Below are 27,102 nucleotides of genomic sequence, written 5' to 3' on the forward strand. Positions count from 1 at the left end.
CCATTAAAATGGGGAATCCTGAGGGGTCAGTTTATTGAGAAAGAGTTGTTTTAGCTGAGAGTAAAAGGCAAATAGGAGTTTTGGTAAAGACAGCAGGTAGGGAGAAGGTGCCCATACCAGCAAGATGCAAGAGCATTTACAAAGAATCTGTGCGAAGAAGAAACATAGTACGTGCAGGGCAGTCATTGCTAGAAATCCCAGTATTAGAGAGTAATACAGGAGTAAAATTGGAAAATACGAACCTGGGTCATAGTCATAGTCATAGTGAAGACATAAGCCTGAAATATCTTTAGGATCTGCTACATAATTTGTGGGTCACAGTGTGAAATGAAAATGTGGGGTGACTTGGGTGGCTCAGTCAGTTAAGCATCCGACTCTGGCTCAGGTCATGATCTCAAGGTTTGGGAGACTGAACGCCATGTTGTGCTCTGCACTGACAGCCCAGAGGCTGCTTGGGATTCTCTCTCTCCCTCTCTGTGTCCCTCCCCACTCTTGTCTCTCACAAAATAAATAAACTTAAAAAAATGTACTGAATATAAAGCAACTTTCTTTAGGAATGTTGTATAACTTATAAAATGTAATAGGGTAATAGTGATGCATTGGAGCCACATAAACTTACAAATTGCAAAATATATATATATTTTTGTTGTCAGTTTTATATAATACATTAAATAATGCCTTATTAAAGTTATATCTGGCATGATCTAAGCTTTCTCTCACCTTTCCACAAATGTGCTTCTTAAATTATTAGAATTTGTTTTACGCAATTTCATTTTCACTTGAAGTAACCGGTATCGGTTGCTCATGATGAATGCAAAATTACAAATATTTTTCGATATTTGATTTTGCAAAGCATCTTTCTACTGATATAACTGTTACAGGACTGTAAACAGTAGTTTACAGGATGTGACAACATTGGGATAGATATATTTTGAAATATAAATTTTAGAACATCTACAGCTGATGATTCTCATGGGACAATATTTCTTAGAAGATTTAACTCTTCATCCAAATGCCTTTCGTGTAATTCTGAATTAAATTTTAGGTGTAAATGTAAACAGTGGAACTTTAATGCTCTTCTGACATACCCTGTAACTTCTGAAGGCTGTACAAGACACTGAAAGTGTCTTCATGACTTGTGTATACTCCAAAATGCCTGTTTACGCATTCTCTTGCCTTATCTTCAGTTACAGGGAAACACTCATTAATAATTAGGTCACCTGGAGCTTCCTATAAAAAGGGTTCTTTACCACTGAGTGGAAAAGTCTTTACATTTAATTTCTGCTTTTAAGCCTCTGGATATTAGCTTTCCAATGTTGGACAAATGTTCAAAAACAAGGTATGCTAAACTCTTTGAAGAATGTGAATAACTCTGTGATATGCCTTATTGCAATGCTCAGGTGCAGGCAATTATTTTGTAAGTCTTTGCTAACAAAGTTACTGCCTGAACGCTGACAGTTCCGTCCTGGGGCTCAGGTTGAAGAGTCACTATTTGTGCAAATGTCACAAAGATTACATGGACTCTGGGCCAGCGGGCCTCTCAACATTACTTCCTGGCACTGACTGCTTTGAGCTCCTTGCTCCTGTGAGGCCCTTTGCAGTCGGCCACTGAAACTTCTGGGGCTGCTGTGACCATCACCTCCACCAACCTGATGGACCCATTTTCAGGGCCTCAGAACGCCACGAGGCAGGGGGGTCTACACCGTACCGACTCTTAGGCGTGGACACTGTCTGCTTGGTCCATAGGGCTGAGCCTGTTTGCAAATGGGCTGCTCCTGCTGCACCTCACGTGGGCGCACCTGCCGCCACCCAGTATAGTTCCTCTGCTTGCGCGCATGCTCCGCTGTCCCGGTAGACTTCACTGACAAAGTAGGACTTCAGAGACAAGATGACTAAGCATTTCAGGACAGTGACATCAGGGCGATAAACCAAAACGGGGCCTTTCTCAGCACAGGGTCCTATGCGGAGGAGCCGCACACCAATGAAGCTAGTCCTGGGTGACACGCTTAGAAATGTACTCTTTTTGCGGAAAGAAAATGGGAAGCGTTGAAAATATGAAGCAGAGACATACCATTATCTGTAGGGTGGAAAAATAGATTAAATTTAAAAAGAAATAGCTTCTATGTAAATAGGCTTTTTTATCCAAAAGAGGAGCATAGATGATTACTCGAGCGTCATGATCCCCTACGCATAGTCTCCTTGTGGGTGAGGGGGTGCTTGGACGAGAAGTCTTTTACCTACTGTGTCTTCTCCCCACACCACATGCAGATCTGCCCTAATCCTGTGTAGGTGGCTCTGAGCCACGAGGCTGTTCATTGCTACCCTACAGAGCTCTCTCCTACAACCACGCGCAGCTCCGGGCTCACAATTCCAAGTGAATACCCCGCAGGGACAAAATCACACTCGCAGAGAAGGGGAGAGTGGTTCTTGTGCAGCAGAAATATACAGAACCTTTAATGCCATTTTAGGAAAACAACAAGGACTAATCTTTAGTTCCTTAACCAGTCGAGACTGCTCCTTTGCAAACACTTGCACTCTTAAGAAATTCTAATATCAGAGACTTTTATTTTTATTTTTTTCCAAACCATTCAAATCACTCTCAGGGAGTGGAGGGAGGTATATACACACATTTACTCTTCTCCTTTCTGGGAGTCCTTAAATACCAATAGAGTAGGTACAATAACATGAAGTTCATGGTTAAGACTGAAGTACTTCTTGTATTTATGGATAAGTGAGACCATTATGGCCTGAATTATAACAAATTAAAAAGGAAAGAAGTCACCTGTGCTATACTCTCCCACCTGTGAAACTTTGAAATTCTTTAAGCCTCTTTCTCTTGGAACAAAAGATAGTTGCTCCTTTTCATTCTGAATCATCTTCTACTTCTTGTAGCAAATTCCTTAAGTATTTGTAGAAATTCTAGAAGTTTAAACTTTGTAGCATGCATAACGACTCCTCAGAGAACATGCTCAAAATGTGAAATCCTCAACTCCTACCAGAAATACTGATTCAGTAGGTCTGTGAAGGGAACCAAGAATATGGACTTTTAACAGGCCACTTTTTCAGTCGATTTTGCTGTAGTTAGTCCAGGGACCATATTTTGAGAAATACTGCTTCAGGTTTTGAAATTTGAACCTGAAATTTCTATTTAAGGAAAATCCAAGTTATGTAAATATATTGTCAGAAAGTCTCTAATGCTTTAGATCCAGGAAAAGGTCACATTTAGTAAAATGGAATTGGTTAGTAATGCTTCAAAAAATAAATACATAAAAATGGACTTTTGAGGTTATTTAAGTGTAATTAATTCTCTATACCATATCTGCCTTTACAGTGCCACGGTACATTTTAGCATATTAAAAGCTCTGAGAATTTTGGATTAAAGAAACTTCTCAAAGCACATTTAATTCTCAGTTTCCTACGCTTACTAGATAGGGACCAGTTTTAATCCATGTAACACCTCTTAATACATCTTGGGATATAAAGATTCTGTAAAACAATGTTTGGAAGTAGGATTGTCATGGGTGAAGAGAATTAACACACACACACCATACACACGGATACGTGCTTATCGGTGTGTATTTACTTAGCCTATACATATATATAGAAATGCATATTTATGAGACAATCATGTAAATTTGAACTGTAAATAATTCAGAATCATTGCTAATTTTGTAATACAATAAAACTGGTTTATTATTGTATTAAAAAGAAGATTCCCTTTTCTTTTAAAGATACATTATGAAATATTTACACATGAAATTACGATGTTTATGATTTGCCTCTAGATATCTGAGGTGGATGCTGAGCAAGTAGTAGGTGGGGGTATGGATGAAACAAAGATAGATATGAGTTGATGATTAACAACCCTGACTGATGGGTGAATAAGAGTTCCTTATACTATTTTTTCTCCTTTTCTGTGTGTAATACTCATTTGTAATAAAGGAAAAACAGAAAGAAATGATGAAGTTAGTGAATAATTTATGTACAAAATAAGGGGCATCTTTCCCATTCAGCTTGTAAAGTGATGAAATGATGAGGACCCACCACTTTTTTTCAAGTTTATTTTGAGAGAGAGAGAGAGACAGAGACAGAGAGAGAGAGAGGTGTGTGTGTGAATGCGAGTACATGGGTGTGCTTGTACATACATGCCAACAGGGGAGGGGCAGAGAGAGAGGGAGAGAGAGTGTCCCAAGAGGCTTCTTGCTGTCAGTCCAGAGCCCGATGTGGGGCTGGATCTCAGGAACCATGAGATCATGACCTGAGCCGAAATCAAGAGTGGGAGGCTTAACTGTCTGAGCCACCCAGGAGCCCAGGACCTATCACTTTTTGAAGATTATTCTAAATATTAATGACAAACATTCATGAAGAGTTAATAAAATTATAGAATTTTAATATTTCCATTTTCAATCTCTTTTCATGAGATACAAATCATATAAAAATAGCTTGATCTAATAATCCTGTTCTGAAGAGTAAAATGAAAGGTTTAATAAGATCTATAATGCTTTTGATGAATAGCCTTACTCAAATTCATATTGCTGTAATAGCCAAAGATGCTTCCAGAATACATCTTCAGTTATGAGCATCTCAAAACACATGAAAACTAATATTAAAAATTCTGTCAGAATTCCTCAGCATTTCTCTAAACACAAATGAGACTTCTTCCATGTATCAATTGCATATTATGATCCCTAACTACATTTTTAGAAGCTAGGGAATGGCAAGAAAATATGTAATTGGGCTTTCTTGACCATCCGGAAAATATTCTTTTGCGTCACTTTGTATTTGTTTCTTTCTTTTGTACCTTCAACTCAGTTGGAACTTTCATCTGTGAGTAATAATCTTTCAGTGTGACTGTTCAGAATAGTAACTTCTCAAGTATTTCTGAAGTTATCAACTTCTCTCCAACTATGGACAAAAACAAGAAAAATCACCAAACCTTTCTTTACTCTGTACAAACGTGAGTCTGCCTTCATTTGTCTAATGACATTATAGGAAATGTTGCTAAGACACCAACATAAAGGAATCTACTGTACAAATAGCACTTCAAACAGGTGACAAAATTCTCTGATATTGTGAAGGCTAGAAATGAATACTTGAAATTTGGTCCTCTTCCTAAGTCCTCAGAATCTCAATTTAACCTACATAGGAACATACTAACCCTTTCCATGCCTCTTATTTTTTCTTCCATTTACAAGCTTTGATCTGGGATATTTTATTGTAGCCATAGGGATGTCATCAATACTTCCTGAGGTGTACATTTGATAGTGATGGATTCTCAGAGGTTTTGTTTGTATGAAAGCATCTCTAATTTGTGTTCATTAGGGAGGATATTTTTGCTGGGAGTTGAATTCTTATTACTGTGGTCTTTCAGCCCATTAGAAAAGCCATTCCACAGACTTTCGGATTTTCTTATTTCTGTTGTTGTAACAACTGCCAGTCTTATTGTTGTTATTTTGAAGATAATGTATCTATTTTATCAGGATAGTTTTTCTTTTCTTTTTTGGTTTCACTACTATGTGCTTAAACTTTCCTTTGTGTTTGCCCTAATTAGGGCTCATAGAATTTCCTGAAAAGGATGGCTGCTGTCATATTCAGGTTTTTTGTTTGTTTGTTTGTTTTTAAATCTCTGGCAAATACTTCTTCAAATACTGTCCATCCCTCATTTTCTTTTTCTCCTCTCCAGTCCTTTTGGAACTACAGTATCACAATATTGGAACTATTCATATCCAATATATCCTTATGTCCTTTTGTTGTCTTTCTCATTGCATTTTCTCTCCATGTTGCAGTGTGGATATTTTCCGTTTACACACTCTCCATTTTCCTAATTCTTTTCTCTGCCACATCTAATCTGGTATTAAATCAATCTCTATTCTTAATTGTAGCTTTTGTGGTTTTAAGCTCTAGACTTCCAATTGATTCTCTTTTATTGCAGTATAGTTGACACACAATATTATATTAGTTTCAGGTGCACAACATAGTGATTTGACAACTGTATACATTACTCAATGCTCACGATAATAAACAGTCACCATCTGTCACCGTACAGTGTTATTATGATATTACTGACTATATCTCCTATGCTGTACTTTTAATTTTCATGACTTATTGGTTTTACAACTGCAAATTTGTACCTCTTAATCCCCTTCACCTATTTTGCCCATCCTTCTCATCTCCCTCCCTTCTGGTAACAACCAGTTTATTCTTGTATTTATGAGTCTGTTTCTGTTTGTTTGTTCCTTTCTTTTGTTTTTTAGATTCTACATATAAATGAATCCATATGGTATTTGTTTTTCTCTGTCCAACTGATTTTTAATACATGTCATTTCCCTTCTAAAATTTGCCATCTTGTCATCTATTTTTTAACATATTAATCACAATTATTTAAAACCCTTGTCTAATAACTTTAATACTCCTCTTGGCTGTGACTTATTGCTAATGTCTGATGTTCAGCTGGGTTTTGATCCTGGCTCCAGCTATTCCTGGTAATATTTTACTGAATATGCATTGCAATGTAAATAAATGTTTTATCCGTTTATATTTTTTCCAAGAAGATTTATTTTTCTAAGCAGGCAACTAAAAACAGCAGAATACAATCAGGACTGGATATGAATGGAGACTGAATATCAGTCTTTTTGATCGGTGGTCAATTGTGTTCTGTTTTTATTACCAGGGCAAAGTCCTTCCAGTGCCTCCATTCAAGGTCAGGTTGTATAGTAGGTTCGTTTTATCTGGAAAATTCTGAGCCCCAATTTTTGTCTTCCTTGCACCATGAAGCAACCAAAATTTCTGTTTGAGATATTTTCTGTGTTTGTTTCTTTGTTTTAATTTTTAAATTTTACAAATTCTTGATTCATACTGCTTGGGAAGTGACAAGTTTCTGGAGGATAAAAACACTGGGGAGTGTTGTGATCACCTATCTGTGCTTTTCTTTTCTCCAGAATATTGTCCCTTATGTTGCACACACCTTGGTTACTGTCGTAATTCCTTGGAACTGCTATTTTTATTCATTTTTAAAAGATTTTAACAATATTTGGGGGCTGATATTGGTGTGAAAATCTACTTTGACTAGTCAGGACAAAAGTTTCTCCAAATATTAATAATGTTTAATAAAAGACTGTGTGTAGGGTTGAAAATATTTAGGCCATTTATCTTTGGGTGTTTATACATTATATAACATATATATATATTTGGGTTTATATACATTATATAACATATTTGGGTTGGTATAGTTGGGTTTATATACATTATATATATATATATATACACACACACACACACACACACACACACACACACACACATATATATAAAATAACAATTGGAGAAAGAATTGGGTATTACTTTCTATAGAAGTAGAAACCCTTGGGGTGTCTGGGTGGCTCAGTTGGTTGAGTGTCTGACTTTATTTTGGCTCACATCATGAACTCATGACTGTGAGATCGAGCCCCATGTTGGGCTCTGCACGGAGCTTGGAGTCTGCTTGGGATTCTCTCTCCCTCTCTCTCTCTATCTCTCTCTGTGCGTCTCTCTCTCTCTCTCTCTCTCTCTCTCTCAAAAAAAGTAGAAACCCTTAACATAAGTGTTTATTCAATGTTTTATTCATAACTCTCTAATTAGTTTCAAATCCTACACCTTCTTTCAGGTGTACATCAGTATGAATAGTGAGCAAATGAAACAACACTGAACTGAAGATCTATTAGAGGACTTCCATTGTAAGAGGCAAAAAATCTCATTTACATTTTAATAGGAATATTCTAGTTTCTAGAGGAGAGACAGGTGGAATCAAGACAAATACTCATGAGGTTGTATGACTGAGTTTCTCAACATCAACATTATTAATGTTTTGAGCCAGATAATTTTGTGTTGCATGTTCATATGGGTGGATTCAGAGTGAGGTAAGGAGGGGGCCCTGTGCATTACAGGCTATTCAGCAGCATCCTCCACACATTGCCAAAGGTCTCCTTGGAGGTCTCGGAGGCAAAACCAGCTTGGTTAAGCACCTCTGTGCTATAGCAATGCACTGGAAAAAGGATGGTAGTAGTTACAGTTTGGTAATCGCAGTGGTGAGAAGTAGTTAGATTCTGTACATATACAGATGCTAATGCCATTTGTTGGACAACTGGATATGGGGTTTGAAAGAAAGCAAGGTGTAAGTATGACTACAAAGATTTGGAGTGGCAACTGTCAGTACAGACTGTTCTGAATACAGAGGGAAAGACCTAAATAGGAGCAAGTTTTGGGAGTAAGAGTTAGGAGGCCAATGTTAGCACGTTGGATTGAGGTAGAAATGTGAACGTGGTGTATCAATTTGGAATTTGCTTACGTTTGGTGTTTAACGTAAGAGGACAGAATAAGACACCAAATAAGTGGGAGTAGATATAGCAGAGAATAAATACAAGGAAAAATCTCTGGCATACGCCAAATTTAGGAAATAGTAAAACTGAAAAAAAAAAAAAAACAGCACAGGAAACAAAAAAGAAGTGACTTAAGATGTAAAAGGAAAACCTGACAAACGCAATGTGCAGCCAGCCAAGTGAGGAATGTATTTCAAGAAGGATGTGATCAATAGTCTGATAGGTTAAGTAAATGAGGACTGGGACTGACTACAGTATTTAATAACGTGGAGGTTACTAGTCACCTTGTTAAGAGCAGTGTTGATGAAATGGTAGGGGGAAAAGGCTGGTGGCATTGATTTAAAGCAAAGTTGACCAGAAGGTTTGGAAAAAACAAGCTCATATAGATAACTTTTTTTTTTTTTTAAGTTTATTTATTTTTGGGACAGAGAGAGACAGAGCATGAACGGGGGAGGGGCAGAGAGAGAGGGAGACACAGAATCAGAAACAGGCTCCAGGCTCTGAGCCATCAGCCCAGAGCCCGACGCGGGGCTCGAACTCACGGACCGCGAGATCGTGACCTGGCTGAAGTCGGACGCTTAACCGACTGCGCCACTCAGGCGCCCCGATAACTTTTGATATAAAGGAGAATAGTCAAATACGGCATTAGCTGGAAGGGAAGCAGGGTCAGAAGAGGTCTTTTATTTAAATTATGAGAATAATAATACAAAAGTATTTGGTGGGGTTGATGCGTTACACAAAATAACAGAGATGAAGGAGAAAGAATGTGGTAGAGAAAGAGACAGAGACAGAGTGATAAGGAGAAAGAAAATTGGTAGATTGATGTCCCTGAACACAAGAGGGAATCATATCTAGAATACAAGTGGAAGATTTGAGTTCCTGACCCATCCAAACTCTGCTTTATTGATTTCTTGATAAATTTTATTTAAGCAAGAAATAACTAAAGCTTGGCTTTTTGTAAATGTTGGTAGAGAAAAATAGTATCATTATAAAAAATAAGATATATAATATCCTGATGAAGGTAATTGATTAAACACAGTGTTTATTTTCAGTTCTTTAAAAACATTTAATAAAGAAAACCCAAAGAAATTTTTTCAAAGATAAAGCCACCAAAACAGGGGTCAAAAGGAGAAACAAAATTTGAGAAATGCTAATGAAATGAAACGATTTCTAACTGATATACCATAAATATCAATCCTATGCTGGCCGTGAAGAAGGCTGAGAAGAAAATTTATTGAATGTGTCAACCCCCCTTTTGCACTTTATGAATAGAAAGCTATATGATTTCTACAGCGTTTTCCAGTCTCAGCAGAAGACTGGCAAAATTATTCTCCAGAGAGGATATGAAACAGAGGGTCTCTGAACTGCTGGGTATGAGCAGAGTTGAAGATGGGGACTCTTACTAAAAACAGGGAAATTAAGGAACATGTACATAGTAAGCGCTGAGATCCATGTCTTACAACATCATTTAGCTCTGAGGGTGCTGTCTGCTGCCCCTCTGCTCTCTAGGCATGAATGCCGGATTAGAAGTGGGGGACAGTTGTCCTAGGCATCTGATAAACCTAAGAGAAAACACCTAAACATAGTGTCTTTAAGAGTTTCCCAAGGATATATCCCAGCCAGATCTTCCTAGTGTGAAGTCCAGCAACTTGGTCAGAGCTTTCTATAAGATTTTTAGTATTCCATTCTTAAATATGAGCAGACAACTAAGATTCACAAAGTATCTCGGTACACCTCTTAGTAAAGGGTGAGGATCAAGACAAAGAGAAGAAAGGAATTTGGGACCACGGAGGCCATGCAGGTAAAACAAGCTAGATAAAAGAAAAACTGAGCAATACTTTTATGAGCAATATTTTTAGACACAGAGAGAAAACAATGCAAAGTATTATATAAAGGAACAGTCAGAAAATAAAGGACACTTAGAGATTTGAAAAAAAATAGCAAAAACAAAAATTCAATAAAAGGTCTGAAAGACAGAGTAGAGAAAATTTCCCAGAAGATAAAACAAAAAAGATACAAAATGGATACTAAGAGAGAGAAATAAAATATATAGTTCATATATACATGCATAAAAACTACATCTACTATCTAAATCTATATAAATATATAAAATATAATAAACTACACACACAGATACATACATATATACATACTTGCACACACATAAACTAGAGTACCAGTTTACGTAATCTAACTTCTTCAATAATACGGATTATAGAAGAAGAAATGGAATAAATTAATAAATTATTCAGGAAGATATTCCAGAAGAAGGGTGCGAGTTTTCAGGATGACAAAGTGTACCAAATGCCCCATGTAAAGGCCGGAAATAGACATGCACCACCTCACATCATCATGTAATTGTGGCATGCTGGGAAAAACCGACAGAGAGACAGACAGAGATATAAAAAAGATGTCACACACAACAGTTCAGAAATCAAAATGGTTTCAGCTCCCAGAGCAGACTAACATCTCCAAATTGCCAAGGATAATGAATTCCAATCTAGAATTCTATTTCCAACTAAGCCATCAAGCAAATGTAAGCATAGAATGAATACATTTTCAAACAAGAAGGATCTCCAAAATTGGCATTCCTCTTGAATTCTTTCTCAAAAATCCACTGGAAGATGCATTAGACCAAAATGAGGGAGCATGTTGAGAAAGGCATGATGCTTAGGCAACGGGGCTCCCAAACACAAGGTCAGGTTGATTTTTTTAAGGGAGACAATGGAGATAGAATTGAGGAATGAGTAATTGGCAAGTCCATAGAAAATGAAGCAAACAAACAAAACAAGAAATTACTAACTCTAGGGAAAGCAAATACAGGAAATTCAAAGCTAATCTCTGAAATAAACCCTGTAGAGAGATAACAAACAAACAAGGAAATCAGTATGATAGAGTCTTTAATTTTCTTCCTCTAGCAAGCCAGAAATGGAGGAATTTTTCATCTGTTATAATGTACTTTTCCTCTTCATATGTCTGCTTGCATAAAGCTGGTAAGTTTAGTCAAGCACAAGTTTTATCCACTCAGACAGATAATTTTTCACAGATTAAAAAAGACACACAGCACTTGGTATATTCTACCATAGGCAGTGTAACAGCTTAATTTCAATGTGTAAAGTAACCGTGGTCAATATATTCCAGTTTACCCGCAGGTACTATCACCCATTTATCTTTCACCTCAATATTTAAATGATGTAGAACAAATATGAAAACCCTTCCAAAATCCCAGAAGAAAAGAAAGAACAGTCCAGAGAAAGTAAATGTCTAAAATTCGAGTTGTCTCAACGAGAAAACATGTCTAAATATCATGCAAGGTAACACTGAAAAATTCCCTAGCAAGTAATAATGTAAAATGTAAACACAGATCTTTTATATCAACAAGTAATCAGAACAGAGTCTGACATCTATTTAAAAAGAACATGCACAGTAGAGTATGCTTAATGAATTAGATACACCAACTACTCAGTTTCGAGGCTGTTACTATGTAATAGGCAATGACTATTTTTGGCATCACATTTATATTTCTTATAAATAGATAACATTCACTCAGTCCTCCAACTGTAACTCTGTGCTAGGCTGTAATAAAACATTAGGTGGAAGAACGCTGTAGTTTTATAGGAAACGGAATTAGGAAATTTTATTTTGTTTGGCGACAGAATCTAGTAGCAAGGGGATGTTTTCTTCTGGACATTTATCTTGAGGTGGGGGAGGCAAAATGAGACAATAAAAGCTAGAAGATGCGAATCAGGGTGAATTGTATTCATCTGACTACTTTTTTCCCTTTCACCACCACCCTCCTCCAGCACCATCCCTCACTTAGGCTAGAAAGAATCTGCCAACTGCTTCCTTGAGTATTCAGGATCCAGACACTGAAGACAGAACTTGCACCTGAGGGTCTTTTCCATCCTAATGAAGCACATTATTCCTAAAAAATAGCACCAGAACATAAGTGACCACTGTTCCACTTTAGAAAGAGATGGCTTGAGCAACAGAGAAGTATAATAGTTTCTTTTAGCATCAGGCCAGAATCAAGGACATACCAAAGAATTTCTACTTCCTAACCAAATACTCAGGACACACATGTGTACACGTTGGGAAAGGAGATTGAAGACAAAAATACTTACAGTTCAAGATATTTTTCTACTGCACAGACTACACCTACTCTTGGTAAAAGTTTTGTTCTTTTTATGTATGTACGTATGTATATATCTATATCCATCCATCTAAATATATATATATAGATGGATAGATATAGATATACTTTTGAGAGAGAGAGAAAGTACACATGAGCGGAGACAGAGAATTTTAAGCAGGCTCCCTGTTCAGCATGGAGCCCCATATGGGGCTTGATCCCAGGACCCTGGGATCATGACCCGAGATAAAACCAATAGTCAGATGCTCAGCTGACTGAGTCACCCAGGCACCCCTGTGTTGTTCATTTTTAACAAAATCAGAAAGCAGATACCTAGTGGTTTAAGACAAGTGAAGGAAGCCAGACGCCAAAGCATATATATATTGTATGATGGCATCTGTGTGAAGTCAGTGGCAGAAAAGAATCCTAACAATGGTTGCTTCTACAAGTAGGGTGGGAGCAGGAATTAAAGGATTAAGATGGGGCATAAGGGAAAGTTCTATAGGGTGATGTTAATGTTCTATATTTAGTAGAGTTTGGGATACACTGGTTATGCATTTGCCAAAATTCAGCAAACACACTTACGATTTGCATATTTCATTCTATGTAAAGTTCATCTCCAATGGATAAGAGCATATAAATAGATACCGAACTCTAACAAGTGAGAGCTGAAGTATTTAGGGAAAGGACTAATCTTTGCAGGTTACTCTATTTTCCTTTTCGGGGCACTCTAAACAATGCCATGTGAAACTGCATGTGTCTCAGGTAGTTATTATTACATAAAGTTACTGGAAGATAAAACAGAAGAAGTAAAAAAGTTCTGCCACTTACTAAGACAGGGGTCATGGTCAAGTAGTTTTAGTAATCTATGCTTCTGTCTCCCCTTGTGTAAAAGAGATAATAATTATTGGCTTCCCAGTGTTCTGAGGGATCACTGAGATGATGTTCATAAAGCACCTATCACAGTGCCGGGAACACAGTATATATTTGATAAATGGTGGCTAATAAAAAATGGAATAAAGAATACAACACCAATAACTATAAAAACAAAGTCTTCAAGATGTCAGTAATAAAGCTAGTTAGTAATAAAGCTAGTTTATCAAATTCCAAAGTCTGTGCTTTTCAATTCCTTGAGGAGTGGTCTATACTCATCTGTCTGGTTTCCTTCACTTTGCTTAAAAGACTAGCTATCTGCTCCTTATTTTTATTAAGAATAAACAAAACAAAACAAAACATTAACCAGTTTTGATTCAATTTGTTCAGGGGAAAATATCTTGAAGAGTAAAAACAAACCAAAGGATCAAACCTGTAATTCATTAATATCTGTCCTTCACATTATATATTATACAATATATATTTTGAAAAATAGCGGCTTACTATTTTATCTGAGTGATATGTACTACATTTTTACAAGCCTGTGGAGTGAACTGTTACAAAGACTAAAATAACACCGATATTGTATTTGCTTAAACAGATGTTTTTTTTTTTTTTGGGGGGGGGGTTGTTTGTTTGCATTTCTACTTGCACAGATTATGGAATTCAAGTGTCAAGAATTCACTGAGAAGTATTTTCAATATTGGTGGGGGAAAGAAAATTCCTAGCCAGTGTACAAATTCACTATTTTTTTAACCTGAAAAATGCTTCCACTACTCATTTTTAAACATTCTGAGGAAAATATTAGCAGTACTGGGAGACTTCTCTGCAGTGGTGCTTTTAGCCACTAAAATATGACAGATATTCCAGCGTCCCTTGTCATTTCGGTGAAATTGTACTTTTGGTTTACTCAATAAAGCTGAGCTTCTCAATAAAGCTGGGCTCAACACCTGAAATCCTTTAAACTACCTTTTAAAGCCACAAAGCCTCCAATTATCTACCGATCTTGGTATTTCTCTTAGTAAATGTAGAACCATAATGGTGCACACCATCATTCCGCTGGAGAAAATGGATAGGCCATTCTCTATGCTGGTATAATAAAGACTTCTATCACAAAGAATAAACAACTAAATGAGCAGCAATAAACTTAATTTGCACATTAGATATGCTTTTCCAAGTTCCGACATTTCAGTTGAAAATAGTGCTAAAGCAATGAGGCCTATAATTGAACATCCAAAACTTCTCCAGTGGGGAAACAAAAACAAATGTTGCCTGCAAACAAGATCATTTTTATAGCCTGCTGTTACCCTGCTTTTTAATAATTTTTCAAATGCCAGATCAAATAATTTCCTGTTTTATGTGATCTTCATATACCTCTTAGTGTATGTATACACTGTCATTTTAATCCAACTCCTCCAAAACGAAAGCACTTAAACTCTCTCTCTCTCTTTTTGATTTCCTGTTTGTGCCTATGGAACATGTCCTCAGATTACACTGGGCAACTTCTGAGGCTCTGGTGAGGCTGCTGCTAATTACACTCCCAATGTTTGAATGGAAAATTGCTTTATCCTGCTGCATGAGTGAAAGAGAAATCTCTGACATACAGTGCAGATAACTTCAGAATCCTCTTAACACAGATAAGCCATATCAGCTAAAAAACTAAGCTGGAAAATATCTTACTCTTGTAACTATTATCTTTTTACATGTTATCTAACAACAACATTTCTTGCATGACTGAGGCTGATAAGTAAATTCAAAGAGAGATGATTGTTTTATCAGCTTTGCTGAAATTTCTCATTTGCTCCTTACCACCCTATTACCAGGAAGGTCACTATATGCTGATTTTGGTGTGAGAAATAAAATTATATTTGACTCTGTAATGACAATCAGATGAACATTACAGACTAGAAAATACAAACACACACATACACACAAATCTCAAATCATCTTAAACAATCAGATGACTACCCTCAATAGTCAAGAAAATGGTTGAATCAATGCGTAATACTACCGTTCTTTCTCAGATTAAAGCTTCAAATTTATAGGTTGTAAAATAATAATTTTTTGTCAGTAATAACTTGAACATTCCCACTTGAAAGAGAATGAGAGGATATGCTAATGACAGACTTATCTTAGACCTGTATTTACATAGCAATCCCATAGTGTAATCAAAATTATACCATACAGATCAATAAAAAAATAAAAATTTCTAAAGATGCTTTTATTTGTACTGTATACATTTTGTGTTTATGTAGTTACTTTTAAATGTATGTATTTGTGTTACTATGTATGTATGTGTTTCTTTGTGTGTGGTTCTTGTCCATGGCAAGAAAGCAAATAGATTCCCCTTAAAACATAATGTGGGTATTTCATGAAGGTTAAAAATAACAAACACAATTTCCTTCTCATTATTAGATACAAATGAGTGAACATTACTTGATATTCATGCATGTTGATATATGTTTTTTTGCATATGTAGATGATTCTCTTCTTTGTGCTGAAAATACTGGAATAGTGAGTTCTCTCCATGAAGTCGTAGGATTTTCACATAGCCCCACACTTGCTCCCCAGTGAAGAGCAAGGAGTTCTCTATGTATTAGAAATACATGACTACAAACCCTAAAATAGGGTAAGTGAAAGCACTTAGAAGTTCATTATTACCCTTTGATGCTCTTTATTGCAAAGTATCCTAAGCTTTACTCCTAAAAAACAGAAAGTTTTCATATTTTAGAGCAAGGGAGTCAGAATGGAAATTATCTAAGAATGAAAGAGTGTAAGATAAAATCATTTCACTTAATAGATAATTATCTATTGAACACATACAGTTCTCAGGACATTCCTGCCTTCTTTATGCTTCTTTCTAAAGGAAGGAAAGATGGAGAGAGGACCACAGACATAACAAATAAGTGAATTATAGGGTATGTAAGAAAATGAAAAATGCTACAGAGGAAGGAAGAATGCAAAAAAATTAAGGTGACCAGGAATGCAGACTAGGATCATTTTTGTTCCAAGAGACCCAGCAAAAGAACACTAGAAACAAACAAAACTAAGTAAAATTTTTGTGTTTTGTTTTGTTTTAAACTGAGCAACCTTATTTAATTTCTCCCTTGTACAGAGAGTGGAATACTTGGGGATTATGGTGTATTTAATGGACTGTTCCAAATTACAGACGAAATTGTTTGTATCCTAAGAACTTGGAACCTATCTAGCAAAAAACATGGCTGTTACATATGTGAAATACCCAAATGCTCCCTTGAGAAGTAAGCACAGTTCAGATGCTCCAGAGTTCCTCAAATTTACCTGAGTCCGCTCCTTTTACTGTTCTCCCACTCAGCACTCAAGGACAGCGTCATGATGCCAAATGTTTGAAATGTGATGAAGAGAAACTATTCATTCAGTCCAATATATCCATTAGCTTCCCTCCCCCCCCCCCTTATTCTCTGAGATGAAGGGTTCTCGATCACTGTATTGTAGAAGCAAAACCATCGGTCTACCTCATGGATCACCAGTGTTCTACGGAAACTTTCACTGAGAAACTACATTTCTACTGCTCATATCCTGTATCATTTACATTTTACATCTGAATTCCCTCTGGATTTCTCCATATTTGGGAAAATTAACTATGATGTTGCCCTCTACCATATCTTAACCTTCTACTGTGATAAAATGAATGTATACCATGTACAACTTCTTAATTTGAAACAGGGTAATGAATCTCCTCTTTTTTCCCTTAATGGACATATCATTTCTTTAAACATAAAGCATTTATACATTTCAGTAAATTATTATTACCAAATATTTCCTGGAGAGATATCCTATCATTAGTTAGAGCGATAGCATAGCCCTTGAAATGTTAAGTCCATCTCTGTCTTAAAAACCTGATGACAATACAATCTTAAGGAAGTCAAGTTTTTAAAAACGTGTGACACTGCTTAGATTTTGACACAAGTTATATCAATCACATTTCCCCTGAGTGTTTCAGACAATTGTCAGCAAGTATAATGTAATATGCTTAAGACAATGTTGGCAGAAATATCTTCCAGGGATAAAGGTAGGTATTTTTTTTTCCTTGAGACATTTTAAGGGATAGTTGAAGTGTAGTAGCTAACTACTTTTAATTTAATATATTTATTTTTAATAGAAATGATGACAGAGCACCAATTGCTGAATGTAATTATTTGGGCTTAATTAGCTGCTCAAACTACTTTCTCAAGACAGTCATTTTAATCATCCAGGAGGCAAGGAAATGATAAAAGTGACATAGCTTCCAGTAAACATACGAGTTTTATGAACTGAGATTCAACAAAGTAAAGTGGCAAAGATGGGGAATAGATACTTGAATACTAATTATGTCCCTCGGTGATATATGGAGGTACATTTGGATTGACAGTGGCTTCAAAGTCTGAAGAATGGAGAATGCAGTTTTCTCATCACAAATTAAGTGAGCTTATATGTTAACTGTGTTGGGAATATAATAATGACTTTTACAGACACAGATATTTTAATTTCATTCTCTTTGAAACAAACTACTTATAAAGTGTATGCAAGAGAGTCTGCATTTCACCAGCTCTGCACCTAGAGTTATATAAATAAATGAACTGGTTATGTATTTGGCAATCATATATCCAGGTAAAAATTCCACGTAAAATGAGAGCTTCTGAAGGAAAGTGAACCAAGAAAAATATTATCAACTGACTTTATCAAAATGTCCATAGCTTCCTACAATAAGGCATTTATGAAAATTCAAATGTTTTAGGTGCAGTTGTTAATTCTGTTTAATTACTCACTGACAGCATTTCAACTGCCAAAGTATTCACATCTACCACGTATCTCACTGGCAACGTAAACATACTATTAATGAATATGAGAACAGAACTCTTAAATAAATTGTGAAATCAAATATTTTACATATACACTATGATACAGGTTTGACACTATGATAGAGACTGTGATATGCATACATATCTCCAATGTTCATCAAGCACGAATGAAGATAATAAAATACCTTTTACGACTAGGCTGCCAGTGTTCTTTGCGATGCCAAACTGATTTGTAGCTGTGCAAGTGTATGATCCGGCATCTGACCTGGTAACATTATATATCCTGAGGCTGCCATCGTCTGAGAGAAACACCCTAAAAATAAAATGCAAAATTAACAGAAGTAAGGCACTTAAAACTAAGTCTTAAGCGTTTACTTTCATTTTAAAACATTACTAAAACCACGGACATATTCCTTTCCTTTATTCTATTCTTGCCTGTGAGCATCTCTGAATCTCCAAAGTAGAATAAATGACATTTGCTTTTAGTCTGACACAGTGTTGTTAATTATACTATCACTTGAATTATCACTGTTGATTTTGATGCCTATTAAAAATAAAATGGATACTTGATACTACAATGCCCATTTGCTTGATTAATAACAAATTCACTGAACATTTTGAGAAGTCACCTCCCTGGTGAAAATTGAACCTGATGTTAGAGAAATGCAAGCTAATTTTCATATTGTTTAGTTGTGGCTTCATAAACCAGTTCTTGTTTAGCACTTTCAGTCACCAAACAATGGAGTTCTCAATGACAGTGTTTGCCACAACTAGCGAGTTGGAGGAACCATCGACATGGTTCCAAAGCCAAAGGGCACAGGCTTACCCTGTTATGCAGCTGTCGCATAGAAAAAGGTAAGAGCATAAAAGTAATGAAGTCTTCATGAATCAGACTGAACTAAATGGTCCTAAAACACATGCCATCATACAGTACATTATGAAGGGACAGCAGTTTAAGAAGCTCTAATCTTTCATAAAATGATTCTTAAGTTTTCTCTGAAACTCAGAAATAATCAAAAGCAAATATCAGACCACTGTTGTAATCAGGGAAACCCCAAGATTGGTCTTGACAGAATCACCATTAAATATTTTAATAAGCAGAAAAAAAAACTGAGAAAAATTAAAGCATGTGACCAATTTTATGTCTTAAATTTAAACAACTTAAAAAAATAGCTCTTAAAACATTAGTAGGTAGCCACAGTTGTACAAAAATAAGTGATGAAGGCTAATTTGTAACAACAATAATTTTAAAAGAAATACAGACATGACCATTGGCAAGCATGCTGTATCTATAAAAAATACCAAACAGTATTTGTTTAACTGCAAACCTATCATTGTGTCTAATATGTGTATCACACAAAATGTAGCTAATATAATTAACTGTCCACTTTGAAACCTAGAGAATATCAGCCAACTACAATTTTTAGGAAGCCAGGTTCTGATGTCAGGTTTATTATTAGTGATGTGTTCCACATTCTGCCATCAAGTGGGTAGCAGGGGCCACTTCTGGGTTTAGAATGTTCCACGGCATATAATCAGATTTTTGTTTAAGTCATTATCTTGGAGTGCTTCCCAACAGCAGACATTTGATATCTCATTTATTTTCTGAAATGTCTAAGATTTCTTGATCACAGTTTACACTAACAATGGAATCATACCATTAATGACATAGTGGTAAATCTATTCTACTATGCAGCAAACTCCTGTCCAAATATAATTCTGTGTCTGATTTAATTAGGAGAGGTCAGTGTGAGAAGCATTTGAGTACATCACTTACTTCTAGTATTTAGGAAAAACTAGGATTTTTCAACAACATAGCAATGTTAAATTTTGGCCAATAAAACAATTTAAGTGATATAAAATATATATATGCTGATATCTAAACACCATCATCCAAATTTCCAAGCTAGAAATGCCAATGTTTATATGTCATATAATTTTTCACATAGCTTTCAGAAAAGGACAATTCATATAAAAAGTGGTTTAATATTACCCTGAGTCCACTACCCTTTTCAGGCTCATGGTAAATGTTCAATAATGTTTGTTAAATTGAATTGAAATTGTCATCATTGAAATTGATTATTTTTATTGAAATCTTTTTTATTAATATTATTTTAATGTTTATTTATTTTTGAGAGAGAGAAAGAGTGCGAGTAGGGGTGGACCAGAGGGAAAGGGAGACACAAAATCTGAAGCAGGCTCCAGGCTCTGAGCTGTCAGCACAGAGCCCGACTCAGGGCTTGACTTCACAAACCATGAGATCATGACCTGAGCCAAGTTGGAGGCTTAACCAAGTTTCTGTGAAATCTTAATCAGTGAACCAATATTTCTCAACAGCCTAGACTGTTTGAAAGAATAAGAATGAAGACTAGGAAAAATTACTATCTGCCCAAAATTAAATAGCTCTTAAGTATTAGAGAATGAATTGAAAGTTATATCTAATTATCTGTAGCACACATCCTCTATTCAGAAGCATCCATAGTAATTTGCAGTAAACAAATTCTCCACGTTTTTTTTTTTTTTCTCATTCTGCTTGTTAATTATGACGTTCAAGAAATTCCTGTTGAGTCATCATTAGATGCCCTTAGAAGAGTCATATTGTGTTTGCTTCTCAAATTTGTTTTCATCCCAGACCTCCTGAATCAAACCTTGCATTTTAACAAGATATTCACTGATCGGTCCACAATAACGTTTGAGAAGCAGTGATCAATCAATTATAAGTTAAACTTTAGTCTGTAAAGATTATCTTTATTTCTAAGAAACCATACTTTGTTTATAAGAGCAATATGCAAAACTGTATAAAAATAAAAAAAATGTTAAATCTAGATATTTTATAAAAGTAACCAAACTAGTAACCGCACTGATTTATCACTTATTAAAAACAGATGATTAAAAAATCATTCAGTAGCAATCTAAGATATAAAAAGACAGAGATTTAACTAGAACTGGAAATCGTATAACACACTAAATAGTATGAGTATTTCAACTTATTTCATTTTTTCAAACAATGAGAAGTTAAAATACAGTAAGAAAACTTAATCTATAATAATATAGATGGAATCAACCCACATAATCAGAGCCCTAATTTTATGCAGAATAATTGAACCAAAAATAGTAAAGAAAAGTGAGAATTTCCAGCTCTATTACATATTAAAATATGGCTTACCAGAAATGATTAAAAGAGAGAAAGAAAGAAAGACCCAACTAAGATCAAACTGTACTAAACAGTTGACATTTTCAGATAAGGAAGAATGCACCCATAAAAATTAACTGTAACATTTTAATTCATGGTTTTGGTAATATTCATAGAGAAAGATAAAGTTTGAATTTTTCTATTCTGCTTTTAGAATATTCTGGAAGATAGTTTAAAATGGTATCTGGAGGGTTGGAAAAGACATATTAATAAAATACATTAAAATATTCTACCTTGATTTCATATAAGCATCTCTAGTGTTTAAAACAAAACACAGCCACAAGTAAGGTAAGCTTAAGTATCAAAAAAGTGATAAAATATTCTAGTAATAAAAATAAAGATTTTTCGCATAATTAGCCAAGAGAATATAGTTATAGAGAAGGAAGCATAAGGCAATAAATTGATTTACTATATAATATATATATTTATATTCATATTAGGACTTACTGTAGAAATTATACTGCTAATAGACAATAAAAGCATAACTGAAAATATGTGAGCATCATTTAATGTGGTACAGCTTCTGAAAATTCATTAGTAATTTACAAACAGAATAGAGAGTCCAGAAACAAACCCACGATTATATGCTCAATTAATCCATGACAACAGAAGCAAGAATATGCAATGAGAAAAAGACAGTCTCTCCAACAACTGGTGCTGGGAAAACTGGATGGCTACATGCAAAAGAATGAAACTAGACCACTTCCTTACACCATACACAAAAATAAACTCAAAATGGACTAAAGACTTAAATGTAAGACCTAAAACCATGAAACTCCTAGAAGAAAATATTAGCCGTAGAAATATTCTTTTAGATATGTCTCCTCTGGAAAGGGACACAAAAGCAAAGTTAGACTACTGACTAGACCAAAATAAAAAGCTTTTGCACAGCAAAGGAAACCACCAACAAAATGACATATCAACTTACTGAATGGCAGAAGATATTTGCAAAAAATATAATCCAATAAGTGGTGAAAACCCAACATATATAAAGACGTTATACAACTCAACACTTCCCACAAAAAGATAATCCAATTTAAAAATGAACAGAGGACCAGAATAAACATTTTTCCAAAGAAGATACACAGGAGGCAACAGAAACATGACAAGATGCTCAACATCACTAATCATCAGGGAAATGTAAATCAAAACCACAATGAGATATCACCTCACACCTGTTCCTAATGGCTAACATCAAAAAGACAAGAAATAACAAGGGTGGGAAATAACAAGTGTTGGTAAGGATGTGGAGAAAAAGAAACCTTCGCACTGTTACTGGGAATGCAGACTGGTACAGCCACTTTGGAAAACCATATGGAAGTTCTTCAAGAAATTAAAAATATAATTATCATATGACCCAGTAATTCTTCTACTAGGTATTTACCCAAAGGAAAAAAAAGCACAAATTCAAACAGATATATGCACACTTATATTTATTCCAGCATTACTTCTTTTTTTAAAAAATGTATGTGTGTGTGTGTGTGTGTGTGTGTGTGTGTGTGTGTGTGTGCGTGTTGAGAGAAAGAGAGAGAGACAGGGTAAGAGCAGGGGAGGGGCAGAGAGTGAGGGAGACACAGGATCTGAAACAGACTCCAGGCTCTGAGCTGTCAGCACAGAGCCCAACACAAGGCTCGAACTTGTGAACCATGAGATTATGACCTGAGCCAAAGTCAGACACATAACCAAGTCACCCAGGCACCCCACAGCATTACTTCTGATAGCCAAGATAGGGAAGCAACCCAAGTATCCATCCATAGAAGAATGGATAAATAATGTGTAGTATGTATTACTCAATGGAATATTACTCAGCCAGAAAAAAAAGAATGAGATCTCGCCATTTGCAACAATAGGGCTGGACCTTCAGGATACAATACTAAGTGAAATATATAGTGTAAGACAAATACCATATGATTTCACTCATATGTGGAATCTAAGAAGTGAAACAAAGAAAGAAAGAGACAAAAAAAAGTCTTAAATACAGAGAACAAACTGGTGGTTGCCAGAGGGGAGGCAAGTGGGGGTGGGTGAAATAGATAAAGGGAAATAACAAAGAAACTCTAATACCAATTTAAATATACAAATAGAAATGGAGCAATGCTAAGACTTTATTCCTTCCAAATGTATTCAGCAAATACTAATATCTATTGAGTTCAAGACTCAGTGTTAGATGTTAACAATAGAAATAGAGAACTAGGGTGTTAATTAGCAAGGATACACATCTCTATGATTAAACACAGTGGTCAAAATTGAAGGAGGTTATGAACTATATTTACAAATTGACTCTGCACAGGTCCTGTACCAATTGTATAATAAATACCAAATCGCTGAATCTTTAGGTCAGACGGGACTCACAATTGTTACCATCCCCAAGTTTCCTGATGGGGAAACTTAGACACGGAAAGTAGCAGTAATTTGCTGAAATTACCCACTACGTATTGTAGGGCCAAGATTCCGATCTCTCTTTTTCTTTAGAACAGGAAGCAACTACCTGAGCAAGTGCTTTTTCACTTCAAGTTTCTAAAGCATAGTTTACTGGTAGTATAGTTCCTAAGATCACAAACCTGAGCAGTTTACATATTTTATATATGTACATATCTTTGCATAGAATGATCTTTAACATTGGAGATTCTTTTTTTTTTTTTTTTTTTTAATATTGGAGACTGTTAATCTCACCTTCAGGGTCCATATGCATATTTTCTCAGGGTTCTAAATTTTTGTGAAATCTTAAAGGCAAGTTTGATATCTCCCACATTGGGAGAGTGTTAAACATAAACATGAGATAATAATGATGGCAATACTAATACTAAGAATTCTCTTTCTTCTTTTCTATGCCATCCTATGCAGTAGGGTATTATTAGCAAAGTTATTAGCAAACATGAAGTTTAGCGTCAAACTGCTGTTACTGAATCTGGGCCCTAAGATTTAACATTTGTAACAAATGGCCAAGTTACTCAACATGCCAAGTCCTCAGCTTCTCACCTGTACCTTGGGGATATTAGTATCATCTGTGTCAGAGTTGTGAGGAGTAAGTGATGGAAACTATTGGAAATGCTAGCACTATGCCTGACTGCTAGTTAGCAGGCAATAGGTAGGTTTTTAATGAACCAGTTTCTCATTGTTCCAAAGAATATAGGCACTTTTGTAACTCCATGAACACTGACAACATTGTTTTTTGTCACACTTCACTTTGAACAAAGAGACTCGAGAGGTGTATGCCAGGCGTTTTGAAAGGAGCCTAATGCCAGAAAGACTGTTCCCAGCATTAAGTTTCACTGCCTAAGAGGCTTCGCTGAATTCACGCAACCTCCTGTCTGTGTAATTGTCAAACTACTCTTTCTGATCCACAATGTTCTCATTTTTATTTTGGGATGGAAAATAGGGTTGCTATGATAATTGAATTAATTAAATGCTAGCTATTAATCTCATGCTTACTCTTCATCGATACTAGTCTTTTGCCTTTGCTCTACTGCACAACTCAGACTAGGAATTTTTCTTTAAATATTTGTATATAGTGCAAGAAAGAGAGAGAGAGAGAGCACATACCTGTGTTGGTAGGAGCAGAGTAGAGAGTGAGAGGGAGAGAGAGAATCCCCAGCAGGCTCCATGCTGTGAGAGCAGAGCCTGATGCAGGGTTTGATCTCACAAACCATGAGATCATGACCTGAGCCAAAATCAAGAGGCAAATGTTTAACCAACTGAGCCATCCAGGTGCCCCTAGGATTTTTGATTCTCATTTTGACTCTTACTCATGCCTGATGTCTTAAAATCCTTTTGTCTGACTGGATTCAGCAGCACATTTTGAGGTTTTCACTAACACATGGTTATCAGTCCCTGATTGTGTTGGATTTGGCATTATGTTCTGATACTCAACTTACACTGTATGTATATTTCCTCCTTAACACTTCCAATATAATCAATTCACAGTTTAGCAATAAACACCCTTCTTCCCCCTCCCAAGTCTCTATCCTTAAATATTCACTTAATTAGAATATTTAAACTGTTCACACAATCGAATAGAAAAACTTTCCCTAGGGGCACCTATATGGCTCAGTTGGTTAAGCCTCCAACTTCAGCTCAGGTCAGGATCTCGCTGTCTGTGAGTTCAAGCCCCGCGTCCAGCTCTGTGCTGACATCTTGGACCTGAAGCCTGCTTCAGATTCTGTCTCCCTCTCTAGCTCTGCTCCTCCCCACTCAGGCTCTGTCTCTCTCTCTCTTACCTCCCCCCCCAAAAAATAAATAAGCATTAAAGAAAGAATAAAAAAGAAAGAAAAAAAGAAAAACTTTCCTTATATTACCAAAGCTTAGTACTCTATTCAGATGATTAAATCACAAAATAAGGCATTTGCATTTAAAATGTTCTGTGAAAATTAGAATTTAAAGACATTTACATGTGTAGATGTATCATCACTATTCAACATTTGAAAAATTAATATTTGGCATTTGTAAGGTACCACACTATTCCTTTAATTGCATTCTGTGCATTAAAAAGTTAGAAATTCAGAACTACAAGCTGTATCTGACAGTCAGGTGACATTGGTAGATTTTTATAGTGGCATGAGAAAATGGAAAATGTGGAAAACTGTGCCACCAACATAGGTAAACATTTCAAGGTTAATGGATAAGTTGAAGGAACACTATATATAAAGTGACTGAACATCCAACATTTCAATCTTTCTACTGTCAAGGAATGTTAGTGGCATAAACAGAAAACAAAAGTAATATTCAACCCATTTGCCAGATTTCATATCCTTTGACTTCTTCTTGATGAGTTATTATGAACGAAATACCAGGATGATGAATTACCAATCAAGTGAAGTCATAGGACTCTTTTACCTGAAACATGTATGTCAACTCTTGTGTCATTATAAGGAACTACAGAAAGACTAATGTAGAATGTTTTTATCCTTGCTTTCCTGGGTTGCATGTGATAACCTATTCATCCTACACTTCCTAAATATAATAGAGATTCACATTCACATGTAGTTATGACTACAGTGGGTCTAATGTATATTCAACCTTTGGTTACCCTACATACAGAAAACAAATCTATATACATAGATCTCACATGAATAAAAATTAAGAAGGCTCTTATTTTGTTTGTTTGATATCAGCCATCACCCATCACAAAGTTTGAGGGTGGAGAATACTAGCAGTAGCTAAATTTCATGAACTAAAAGAAATTAGGACATCGCACAATTATAATTTCTTATTGCTGAAACTAGAGCAATACTGCTATTTTTATAGTTAAATTATTAACTGGAGTATTGCTTCCAGTTCTGTCTAAAGATAATACCATAGACCATGAAATTTTAATTGACGGACTAATTTTACTGATACCTCAAAAATGTAAAATAGATTGGATTAAAATGAGTTAGATAAGAAGTAGGAAAGTGTGTATCAATTCTAACTCTACACAATTTAGGTTTAAGGTAAAATATCCCACTGGAATCCATTTTAGATCAAATGTTGATATTACATTTTAATAATTTTAGCACCTGATTATCATAGTTAAGGTATAATATCTATGCCAATTTCACTGTCATTTAATAAGCTATCTTTTAAAAATTCCTTATTTTAGCAAGCTACAAAAAATGACTGACATGATCTACAAACAAGTAAATAGCAAAGCTTGCTCATTTAAATCAGAATAAAGTTTCTCCTTTCCATCTTTTTATGTCAATAACTTTAAATAGCTCTAATGGCAATTATACACAAGAAATAGCTTACACC

At 35.5% G+C, this 27,102-nt stretch overlaps 1 protein-coding gene across 1 annotated transcript in view; it reads right to left on the reverse strand.

The window, feature by feature from the left end:
* Positions 1–27,102, reverse strand: part of CNTN6 (contactin 6) — a 290,327-nt gene that overhangs the window by 30,193 nt on the left and 233,032 nt on the right. Inside the window, 1 exon segment of the mRNA XM_086697579.1 lies at positions 18,365–18,492. Within this exon segment, the coding sequence (XP_086553705.1) occupies positions 18,365–18,492 (128 nt within the window).

Source organism: Puma concolor, chromosome A2, assembly GCF_028749965.1.
Source record: "Puma concolor isolate L17-30 chromosome A2, mPumCon1.1.hap2, whole genome shotgun sequence".
NCBI classification, from domain to species: domain Eukaryota; kingdom Metazoa; phylum Chordata; class Mammalia; order Carnivora; family Felidae; genus Puma; species Puma concolor.